Below are 12822 nucleotides of genomic sequence, written 5' to 3' on the forward strand. Positions count from 1 at the left end.
ACTGAAACATAAATATTTGTTTCGTCAAGATGGACATTGTTACGTAAATAATTAATAATAAATTATGTACAAGAAATTATCCCTTGTGAAACATGTGAGAATGGACAGACACAATCGAATCAGTCTAAATGGCAAATCTTACTAAAAATAACAATAAATCGCAGAATCCTTTAAAATGAAAAACGTGGCTTGATGATGGAAGAATACTAACGGATGACTGAAGTGCAAGCATCGCGAATGAGAATTAATTGGCTCCGACGATTTAGTTCGTAATCCATGTTGTATATTATTTTCTCCTTGGAAAACATGACAAGGTTTGCTGTTAACAGCAATCGATATTATTATTCAAAGACTAATACTATATCAAAAATCTTGTGTATTATGCTTTATTCAAAGCATGAGAATGTGCGATTATCTTTTGCCAACTAATAACACGTTTAACATATTTAATAGCAAAAAGAAATCAAATTCAGATTTTTTCTTCAACTACTCACATGCTTAAATTTTCTACATATTTTCTTTTATTCTTTTATTTGCTGTTTATTGAAGACAAAGATGTCTGTGTATATGCCTCGTTTATCATGAACAGTTTAATTATTCAAGAAGCAAAACCTGTTACAACTGTCTATAAATGTATAATGGTTAATAATAAATTATTAAGCTTTCAATGCAATTTAAATTGATGATCGGAAAGGCTTTAAAATTTAACATAGCGTATTCGATAATAATCCTATACACAATCTATTTACTTTTTTTTCCTTTTTACTAAATGGGACTCGAGCATAAAAGCATTTAAAACAAATTCCAATATATTAGTTCTTACAATCAAACATCTTATGAATTTATGTTTTACAGTATACAATTTAGTATTATAATATAAGAAAATAAAGCTATTATAATATAATAAAAACCTTTTTTACATAATACATACGGTATAATAAATACAAGTCAGAGTGTTGTTAGTGTGTCAATAGCAACTATTCAACTTGCATTTATTATTAATAGATCGTGAAACCAAAATCTGTTCAATATTTATTATCCAGAATTTAAAAGGTAATTGAAACAGCCCATACAAAGATCTGTGAGCAATTTAATGATATGTAAGAAAATACTAAATAAATTAATAAACGTGATTACATATCGCAAATATTATTTTACGTTCTTGTATATACCTAACATTCAAAGCAATTCTTTTTTTTTTGTTATGGCAAATATCCAAATGGTCTATTATAATAAAATTCTTTAAGCATTAGATTTAAATCAATGTTACTCTTTTGAAATTTATTCTTTACTTTGAGATTATTACTAAATTTTTTAATGAACAGTTTGTTGTTTTCAGATCGAGTTTTAAACGAATAATACAGTTTCTCGATTATCAAGATAAATAGTGCTAGGATCATACTTCCTATCACTATGGTCAAAATTGGCGCTACTGCTTGCAAATTAACATTTTCGAAAATAGTCTCACTTAGAGGAACATTTGCTCGCATATGTTCATTCTTCAACTTGCTGATAACACCTTGAACTCTAAATCGCCGAAGGCTAAAAAATGTGAAAGATATTCAAAGTATTTATTCTTGAAAATAAAAGTAATCGTAAGTGATTCAATCTGAATACACAATTTTTTGTAATTTCATAATTTCAACAAGATTTAAAATAATAATATTCTTGTCATATTCTTATAAATATAAGACAAAACATGGAATTTTAAGTTAAAAATGACTAAAAAGTTACATTTTTACGCATTTAGGATATTAATCAAATCAATCGATTTACAATATTTAGTAATAAATATTTGACAGTTACAAGCATCAAACAACTTAAAGGGATGCTGAAGATGTGTCACTTCAGCAGCCCTTTAATACTAAAAAATATGATATCGTCTCTTTAATAATAAATTTACATAGGATAATAAAGCATATCTCTTTATTATATTATAAATATGTATACTTGGGACTTACTGATAATTTATAAAACTAGTGTAAGGACTTCCTTTTGCTAATATAAATCCTATATTAGAATATCTTCCAGTAGAAACACGTCCTGTCGTACATTGCATTTTATAATGCAAAGATTCTTTGTGAAACTCCGTTGTGTAAAACGCCACGCGTTCTCGATTGCATATCTATAGAAGAATGACATAAAACAACTTAAATCAATGCAATTGATTTTATAAATTATGTGAAATTGCTAACTTGTTTAAGTCCTTCCAACAACGACGAAGGTAAATACTTTTTTTTATCCCTTAATGTATACAGTTTAATGAACACGGCATCCTTGGTATTCTGTAAAATTTGAAAAAGATAAATAAAAAAATTGTTTTTTCTTTTCAGTTATGAAAAATATAATCGGAATAGATTATGCTTTTTATAAGCTCTTACCAATAATATTTGTGTTATAATGATATAAAATATTTGAGAAACAGATAAAATTAAGTTTTCTAGTTTAAAATTATTGTCAAATTCTTTAAATAAAATTATTAAATTACTAAGGTTTGTTTACATTATGTAATGCTTTCAAAATCTTGTCAATTACATATAATGGCGAGACTATTTTTATTCACAATAAAAATTTTATTTAAAATTTTTACAAATAATAAATTGTGCAACGTAATTTTTAGGTTTTAAAAAATTCGAACTCACTTTAGGAAGTTCGTACTCGGCGCTGTTTAACGCTACGAGAAATTTGTAAGAACCATCGTTAACGAAATCTTCCATAGAAGAAAAAAGCAATTTAGGCGTAGAAGTCGCGAGAGAGCTGATTACCGAAGCGGAATACATGGCCATAGCTGTTATCGATGAAACATAGACCGAAAGAAAAACCAATCTCATTGGTGACTCTTTGGGAAAATCTGTGATCGCATAAAATAAATATACATGCGTTAGGCTTTAGAAACAAATATGTATATATGTTAGCATATATAATATATATTGATACATTAATTACATCAAACGTCACTAACAATATGGAAAAGATGTGTCAGATAAATATTAAGTATCTATAGTAAACGTTACCTGGTAGACTCTGCTGACAATAAATGCCCCAAACTTTAGTATAGTTTTCGAATATTGAAGTCGTCGAAAATCGCTTTGTCTTCATAATAGTCAAAATAATTGTAGCGATTATTATTAATATTACTATTGATATCCACACTTCAAAGCTGAATGTCTAGAAAATACATAGTATAAGATAAAAGCTATTTATTCTATTGAGCTTTGTTATACGCGTGCGGAGTTTTTAATTACGTAAATTATCTTAATGTTTTTCTTCTGAAAAAAATATGTATTAAAATAATCTTAGATAATTATTTTTAATTTTATTATATATGCAAGTACAGAATTGAGTCTTTATGCAGTGAGAAAAAAATTAATAAATTTTAATAAATATTTATTACAATAATCTTAATGAAATATTTACTAAATGTATAAATATAAAATTATTTAGTATAAAAAACACTAATTTAATTCAAGTAATAACTTTTTCTTATAAAGTAAAAATTTGGGTAAATAAATAATGTTTCAGTATTATTCAAACATATATATTAAAATTTAGTAAATTTTTTCTCTTAATATATAATATAGTCTTATTGAGCTTTAAAATCCTTAATGTAGTTTCAAGTGTTTGCAATTTTATAATTATAGATTATACAATTTTAATATATACCTAAAATTAATACACTTAATGCTAATTAATATACATTAATAATGAAAATGATTACTCTAAAGTACGTGGACCAGGTCACGTCATCGATATCTGCCTGCTTATAAAAGAGGTAGTACTTCGACCGTATCAATGTTACCGTAAAGTCAACGACATCTTGTCTCTCGATTGTCCTCGTAAACGAGGAGACGCCAAAATCGGCTTCGTTGGTTAGTATTTGACCAACTACACCTGTCCAACCTGTCCTGTGCTCATTCAACGCGCCAAATCCCTCTAATGGATCCAGAACTTTTACCGTAAAATTCATCACTTTGCTAAGTTCTGTCAGCAGCGCACCAGTCAGCAGCGCACCAAACATTCCGCCAAGCGTATGATTCTCGTGCGAGATCAGTGGTGAGTTCTTCGAACATTTATTAACAAAATTCAAGTTAATTTACTTATTAACCATCGTTAAAATCTAATATCATGATAACTTACGAAGCAATTATTTTTTCAAATATTGCTTATAATTATTTCTAATTTGCAACGTCAGAGTATGACAATAATCGTAAAAACTTACGCTTACTGACCCCACGCGCATTACGTCGCCGAACATGTCGCTTCTCCTGACGTAGATATGCTCCAGCGTCCTCAAAATCATACCTGTGTCGGGAGACCACGTAGCTAGATCGAACGTTCTGGTACGATTATCACGAATGGCGTACCACTCGATCAAATTTGGGCGATCGTAGCACAGGACTAGCATCTGGGTACCGAAGTCCACGTTGAATACATTATTGGTAGGGTGTTTGCAGTACTTTTCGAGAGGATTTCCAGGAAACTGAAGAAACATAACGAGCCAGAAGGGAAAAGACATAGGTTTTATGGTCTTCGTGGTCACGCTAAACTCGATCATGGTCTCTTCGGTATCGAGAAGAACGACGAACAACGGCCGCGTGATATTCTTCTGGTACCTATCGTACTCGCTCGTCAAGTCCGAGAAAGTTCTGGTTGCAGTCATGACTCGCTGCTGTGAGAGTTTGTAAGACCACGTATACACCGGTGCCGTCATGTTCAAATCTGTGATATTCATATTAAACACGGCATTTTATTTAAAATTTATGTTGTTAATATTAAATATTGTCTAAACCGCAAATGAGATAAAAAAATAATTTCTTAAAGGATGAATTTTTAAAGTTAAAAAAATGATTCAATTGCTTTTTACATTTCATTCAATTTACTTTCTCAAATTCACAAGAAAAAGAAATTCTACAAAATTGAAAAGTCTGTGATTAATTTATTCATCTTATTATTAAGCAGCAATCACAGAATGTTTAAAAAATTAAACCTATGCATATACAAGACATATATATATATATATATATATATATATATATACATAGACATATATATATATATATATATATATATATATCTTTAACGTTAAATAATATCATGTAAGACTAAAATAATTTGCAAATAAAATTACTCAATATTTGTTGGAAAATTAGTGGAAACGTTATTTTCACAAGCTAATAACAAGCTAACTGATACAATATGAGAAAGAATTGCCGGAAATTATTTTCTATACTTACCGTATTTGTCAGATCTCACGAAAATAATACACGATGTGCGATAATATCTGTGAACATCGTTGATCAGTAGGAAATAATTGTTGATGTCTATTCCTTCTGTCAGCGATTTGGTGCTCAACACGAGGAAAAGTATTGTGATCGATCGCGATATCATACATTTCATTTCACGAAGCGCAAAACAAAAGCAAAAACTTGAGTAAACAATTATAACTGTATAAAAAATATACCTAGTTTTAAAAGCTCGAAAAAAATCAGAGTTTTTTAATTTTTCCGCAGATTTTTTCGGATAAAGCAAAATGTATTTGAAAAATTTACCAAGAAAATCCACTAAAGATTAAGAAAAAAATGGTTTTTTTTCAGCTTTAAAAACTACATACTAAAACATAAATATCTATTTTATCTAGATGAATATCGTTGCGTACATAATAAATGAAAATTATGTGCAAGGAATTTTTCCTTATGAAACAAATAAAAATAAACAAACACAATCGAATCAGTATCCTAAGCAAATCTTACTAAAGATAACAATGAATCGTTGAATCCTTTAAAATGAAAAACGTGGCTCGGCGCTTGAAGTTTAATGGAAATAACGTGAAAGTACCACGATTGAACGATACGAACGAATGACTGAAGGACGATCATCGCGAATAGAAATTTATCGGATCCGACGATCTAGTTTGTAATCCATGTTATTTATCATTTTCTCCTCGAAGAGCATAATAACGGTTTGCTGACGTCAGAAATCGATATTGTTTATGAAATGCTTGTGTATCATCAAAGATCTTGTACATTATATCCAAAGAATAAAGATGTGCGATTATCTTTCGCAACTAATAACATATTTAATGTATTTAATAACAGAAAAAAAATCAAATTCAGAACTCTTTCTTAAACAATTATACATACAGTTTTTTATACATACCTTTTTAGTTTTTATTTGCAGTGCATTAAAGATAAAAATTATATCTACGTACATGCCTTGTTAACAGTTCAATTATTCAAGAAACAAAACCTGTTACAACTGTCTATAAATATGTATAATAATAAATTATTGAACTCTTACTGTGATTTAAAATTGATGATCAAAAAGTCTTTAAAATTTAACATAGCATATACAATAATAATCTATTCTTTGTTTTTCCTTTTTACTAAATGGGCATCGAGCATAAAAATATCTAAAACAAATTTCAGTATATTAGTTTTACACAGATCTCAATCGTCATACAATGAGAACGTCAGCACGAATGCGTGGAAAAGTGAAAAGCGGGTGTGAGATGCATAACAAAAAGGATGGCAACTCCTAGTTTTATGCACATGCAAAGACCTCCCAAGAAATATGTTATTCGGATAACTCTGACGTTTTGTCGGAGATTTCGGGAGACACGAAAATTACGTAATCAAATTTCCGCTATTTATTAAATTGTTATCTAATATAAATATAAATTTTATAAAATTCTATAAAATATTTGTTTTTTTCCAAAACAACGTGATAAATCTTAAAATGTTTTATTACACTTAATACATAAATTTATAAACGTGATTATATATCGTAGATATTATTTTACGTCTTTGTATATACTTAACATTCAAAGCAGTTCTTTTCTTTTTGTTATGGCAAATATCCAAACGGTCTACTATAATCAAATTTTTTAAGTATTGGATTTAGATCACTGTTTCTCTTTTGCAATTTATTCCTTATGTTGACAGTATTATTAAATTTTTTAATGTCTCTAAACAACTTCTTTTCAAGTCGAGTTTTAAACGAATTATATATTTTTTCGAATATCAAGATAAATAGTGCTAGGATCATACTTCCTAACACTATGGTCAAAATCGGCGTTACGTCTACAAGACTGACATTTTCGAAAACAGTCCCACTGAAAGGAACATTTGGTGACATATATTCATTTTTCAACTTGTTCATAACACCATTAAGGTTAAATCGCCGCAATCTAAAAAATATGAAACATATTAAAAATTTATTCTTGAAAAAATAAAAGTAACTGTAAGTAATTCAACAAAAATACATCATTTTTTGTATTTAAAAATTTTGACATTATTAAAAATTAATGACATTGTCGTATTCTTATAAATATAAGACAAAATGTAGAATTTTTAACTTAAAAGTTATTAAAAAATAAATTTTGCACATTAACAATATTAATAAAATTTGTCAATTTAAGATATGCAGTAATAAACGCTCGACATTTACAAGCATGAAACAACTTAATAGTAAAGTTTATGACAAGTATATATTACTTTAATAATAAATTTACATTAAATAATGAAGCATATCTCTTTATAATTATATAAATATATATTCTTGAAACTTACTGATAATTTATGAACCTAGTGTACGGACTACCTTTCTGTAGCATTAGTCCCATATTATCGATTCTTCCAGAGCCAATATATCCTATCGTACATTTCAGATTAAGATCCAAGGAAGCTGTGTTCAAAATCGTCGTATAAAATGCGACATTTGGTCGTCTGCAGATCTGCATAAGAATAACGTGAATCAACTTATTTAAATTAATCCCGTTAATTTTAATAATCATCTAAAATTGCTAACTTGTTCGAATCCTTCATACAATGTTGCTGGTAAATTCTTTCTATCATCCTTTAATGTATACAGTTTAATGAACACGGGGTCCTTAGTACGCTGCAAAATTTGAAAAAGATAAATAAAAAGATGAATAATAAAATTTCTTTCTAATTATATAATCAGGATAGAATATATTCTTTATAAACTCTTGTCGGTGATATTTTGATTATGAAAATATAAAATATTTTCAAAGTATAGAAACAAATATAAAATTAACTTCTCTAATATTTAAAATTATTTTCAAGTTCTTTACACTAGATTATTAAATTATTAAGATTTATTTACATTGTGAAATGATTTCAAAATTTCATGCAATATAATTGCGAGGCTGCATTATTCGCAATAAAACTTTTATTTAAAATTTTTACAACTAATAAATTGCTCAATGTAATTTCTAGACTTTCTAAAGCAGACTCACACTAGGAAGGTCGTATTCAGCGCTGTTTAGCAATACGAGAAATTTATAAGAACCATCCTTAACGAAACCTTCCAAAGTAGTAAAAAGCGATTTGTGCGTAGTAGACAGCGTGATATAGCTGATCGCAGAGGCAGAATACATGGACAAAGTTACTATTGATGAAGCATAAATCGAGAGAAAAGCCAACCTCATTGGTGAATCTTTAGGAAATCCTGTGATCGCATAAAAAATATGTACATGCGTTATATTCTAGAATCAAATATATACATTTTAGCATATATGACATATATTGAAGCATTAATTGCATAAAAAGTCAGTATGCAGTTAACAGTATGGAAAAATTATGCTATATAAAATATTAAGCATCTATTGTAAACTTTACCTGGCAGACTCTGTTGACAATAAATTCCCCAAACCTTAATATAGTTTTCGAATATTAAATTTATCGAGAACTCCTTTGCCTTCATAATAGTCAACATAATTGTAGCGATAACTATTATTATTACTAATGATATCCAAACTTCAAAGCTGAATGCCTAGAAAATTTATTGTGGATGAAAAAAGTTATTTATTATAATTTATTATATGAATTTTGTTATTTGCGCACGGAATCTTTAATTACATAATAACTTAACAATACAATAGCTTAACGCTATTTCTTTTCTTAGAAAAAGATATATTTAAACAAACTTAAAAAAATTTACATATTAATTTTATTTTTAATAATTTTATTTTTAATTTTATTATATGTATAGATACAGAATTAAGTATTTTTGTACAGCATAGTTTTACTGGCCTTTAAAGTCTTTGTGTAATTCTAAATTTTCATAATTTTATAATTATACAAATTTAATAAATACGTAACATTATACTTAATATTAGTTTAATATATCTAATATTAATACATTTAACACTATATATTTGATATACACCAATAATAAAAGTCATTATTACCCTAAAGTACGTGGACCAGTTCACTTCGTTAATTTTAACCTCCTTATAATAGAGACGATAATGCGAGCGTGTCAATGGTATCGTGAAGTCGACGACATTTTGTCTGCGGGTTGTCCTCGTAAACGCGGATACGCCGAGATCAACTTCATCAGCCATTAATTGGCCGATCACACCTGTCCAAGCTGTCCCCTCTTCATTCAACCAGCCAAATGCCTCAACCGGATTCAAAAACTTTACCGTGAAATTCATCTCTTTGCTGAGTTGTGTCAGCAGCGTACCAAGATATCCGCCGAGCGTACCATCATTCTTATGTGTGACCAGCGGGGACGTCTTTGAGGATTTATTAACAAAAATCTCACGTTAATTTTCGTCTATATCTATTTTTATTGATCATCGCTAAATTCTAATATTATGACAATTTGCGAGCAACGACTATTTCTTAAAAAGTCGTCGCTCACGACCATTTCTGGCTTTTTACAACGTTAGAATAGTTCATGACGGTGATTGAGAAAAACTAAAACTTACGGTTACTGATCCCACGCGTATAACGTCGCCGAACATGTCGCTTCTCCTGGCGTAAACGTTCTCCAGCGTCTTCAAGATTAGACCTTTGTCGGGAGTCCATGTGGCTAGATCGAATGTTCTGGTGCGATTATCACGAATGGCATACCATTCGACCAGGTTTGGGCGATCGTAGCACAGGACCAACATCTGAGTGCCAAAATCCACGTTAAATACATTATCAGTAGGATGTCTGCAGTACTCTTCGAGAGGATTATTTCCAAGATGCTGAAGAAATATAACGAGCCAGAAGGGGAAAGATATAGGTTTTATGGTCTTCGTGGTCACGCTAAACTCGATCATAGTCTGCTCGGTGTCGAGAAGAATGACGAACAACGGCCGCGTGATGTTCTGCTGGTACCCCTTGTACTCGCTCATCAGATCCGATAAAGTTCTAGTCACAGTCATAACTCGGTGCTGTGAGAATTTTCGGGTCCACGTGTGCACCAGTGTCGTCATGTTCAAATCTGTGATATCCACGGCATTTCACTTAGAATTTGTGTCGTCACTATTAGATATTCTCTAAATCATAAATGAGATGAATATGTAATTTCTTGATGGATGAATTTTTAATGTTAAAAGTGATTTGATATTTTTTTTCTTATATTTTAGTTAATACTTTTTATTTAAATTTACAAAATAAAATTAAAAAAAGAATTTTTAAAAATTGAAAATTTTGTGATAAATTTATTCATCATTTACTTAATAGCAATATTAGAATGTATTAAGAACTGAATATGTACGTATATCTGTAAAGTTAAATAATTAATTGATATCTGCATAAAATTATTTCATTATTGGAATTTTAACTATAGCCGCTCTAATGAGGATATTCCATATATGTCTATGTTCATACTACACTCTCAAATATGAGTGTGTAGTATGAACATAGACTTGAAATATCTTTATTGAGGTCGCCATAGTTAAAATCCCAATAAGTAATAAATAAGTAATTATTTATTTTTTTATATAATATTGCATTAATAATGTGTTAATATTATTAAATTATTTTTAAACCATAATAATCAATAATTTTCAATTTAACTTTACTATTCACAAATACCTTTAACATTAAATAATATCGTTTAGACCTAAAATAATTTACACGTAAAATTATTCAACATTTGTTTAAAAGTTATCGGTAACTTTCTTTTCGTCAGAAACTAATTGGTGCTATATGAGAAAGGATTGCTGGAAACTATTTTCTATACTTACCATATTTGCTAGATATCACAAAAATAATACGCGTCGTGCGATAGTATCTGTGAACATCGTTGATCAGTCGGAAATAATTGTTAATGTCTATTCCCTCTGTCAACAGTTTGCTGCTCAGCATGAGGAAAAGTACTGCGATCGATTGCGATGTCATGTACTTCATTTCACAAAGCGCAGAGTGCAAGCAGGAACGCAAGTAAAATATTATTGTATATAAAATAAATATCTACTTCGTCCCGTTGAATTATTGTTACGATAAATAATCGATAAATTGTGTACAAAGAATTATCTGTTATGTAAATTGTAACAAGTGGAATAGAGAGACACAATCCAATCGTTATTCTAATTTGCACATCCTACTAAAAATTCTAACTATGATTTGCAGAATTTTTTAAAATAAAAAACATTGTTATCACTGCCTGAGGGTTAATGGAAAAAATGTGAGAGTACCACGACTGAAGGGTGCGAACGGGTGACTGAAGGATGATCATCGCGAATAGGAATTTATCGGATCCGAGTATCTAGTTTATAATCCATGTTGTTTTTCATTTTCTCCTCGGAGAACATAATAACAAGGTTTGCTGTTGTCAGCAATCAATGTATTATTTATCAAAAGGTTCTATATTATCAAAGATCTTGTATGTTATACTCAAAGCTTGAGGATGTGCGATTATCTCTTGCCAACTAATAATATGTTTAATGTTTTAAATAGCAAAAGAAATCGAATTCAGAATTCTTCGTTAAATACAGCTATTCTACATACTTTCTTTTATTCTTATTTGCAGTGCATTGAAGACAAAGATATCTGCGTATTTGGTATCATAAACAGTTTAATTATTCAACAATCAAAACCTGTTACAAATGTCTAGAAATATATAATAATTAATGATAAATTATTAAGCATTTATTACAATTTAAACTGACGATCAGAAAGGTTTTAAAATTTAATACAGGATATTTTATTATAATTCTGAATACAATCTATTCTTTATTTTTCTTTTTACTAAATGAAAATCGAGCATAAGTATCTAAAACAAATTTTAGTATATTAGTTCTTATGTAGTCGATTTTTTCATGAATTTATGTTTTACAGCATACAACTTGGTAACATAAGGAAATAAATTTATTATAATATAATGCAATTCTTTATACAATACTGTCTATATCTGTATCAATAAAATCTTACTAGTTTGCAATGTTGTACTTATAACTGTAATCATCAGTGACTATTCATTGTTTTTCAGTGTATTCGATTAAGAAAACGATTTCATTGACCAAATCAAAGTATTGTCATCAAAAGACGGTATGTCACTGAATGATATAGTTATAAGTATATCAGATTATTCACTAAAAATCAGACTATTTATTTTCAGTGACTAATACATTTATTCTTATCTGGAGAGTATATTTGATACAAGTCAGAGGATACTTATTTAATATTTATTAGTCATAATTTAAGATCGCAATTGAAGAGGTGGTTGAGACAGCCCAGACAAAGCTCTGTGTATAAAATGACGTAATATAAACGTGTTCTGGCATGATATCTTTTTAAAGATTTGTAGAAAAAATACAGTAATAATTCTAAGAAAATAAATAATTGTATGTTACAAGTACTGTTTTACAAACAATTCTCGAATATCCAAAACCTAACATTTGCAAAAGATTTTTTATTATGGCCAATATCCAATCGGTCTATTATTAAATTCTTGAAATAGTTTTTTATCATTGTTTTCCTTTTGCAATTTGTTCTTTATGTTGAGACTATAATTAAACTTTTTAATGGACAGTTTGGTACTTACAGATCGAGTTTTAAATGAATAATACACTTTCTCGAT

General features: G+C 28.9%; 2 protein-coding genes across 2 annotated transcripts; both read right to left on the minus strand.

Annotated features, from left to right (window-relative positions):
- Positions 1 to 555: 555 nt before the first annotated feature.
- LOC120357943 (glutamate receptor 1-like) lies at positions 556 to 5702 on the minus strand. The gene is made up of 8 exons (XM_039450004.1): positions 5235 to 5702; positions 4220 to 4719; positions 3719 to 4060; positions 3015 to 3168; positions 2643 to 2851; positions 2196 to 2285; positions 1962 to 2125; positions 556 to 1542 (listed from the first exon to the last, which is right to left on the minus strand). The coding sequence occupies exons 1-8, from the start codon at positions 5395 to 5397 to the stop codon at positions 1203 to 1205; spliced, it is 1962 nt and encodes a 653-aa protein (XP_039305938.1). The 5' UTR covers positions 5398 to 5702; the 3' UTR covers positions 556 to 1202.
- Positions 5703 to 6749: 1047 nt separating this feature from the next.
- LOC120357862 (glutamate receptor ionotropic, delta-2-like) lies at positions 6750 to 10366 on the minus strand. The gene is made up of 7 exons (XM_039449643.1): positions 9737 to 10366; positions 9212 to 9541; positions 8640 to 8793; positions 8258 to 8469; positions 7807 to 7896; positions 7569 to 7732; positions 6750 to 7186 (listed from the first exon to the last, which is right to left on the minus strand). The coding sequence occupies exons 1-7, from the start codon at positions 10229 to 10231 to the stop codon at positions 6844 to 6846; spliced, it is 1788 nt and encodes a 595-aa protein (XP_039305577.1). The 5' UTR covers positions 10232 to 10366; the 3' UTR covers positions 6750 to 6843.
- Between the last annotated feature and the right edge of the window lie 2456 nt (positions 10367 to 12822).

The sequence above is a fragment of the Solenopsis invicta genome, chromosome 5, assembly GCF_016802725.1.
Source record: "Solenopsis invicta isolate M01_SB chromosome 5, UNIL_Sinv_3.0, whole genome shotgun sequence".
NCBI lineage: Eukaryota > Metazoa > Arthropoda > Insecta > Hymenoptera > Formicidae > Solenopsis > Solenopsis invicta.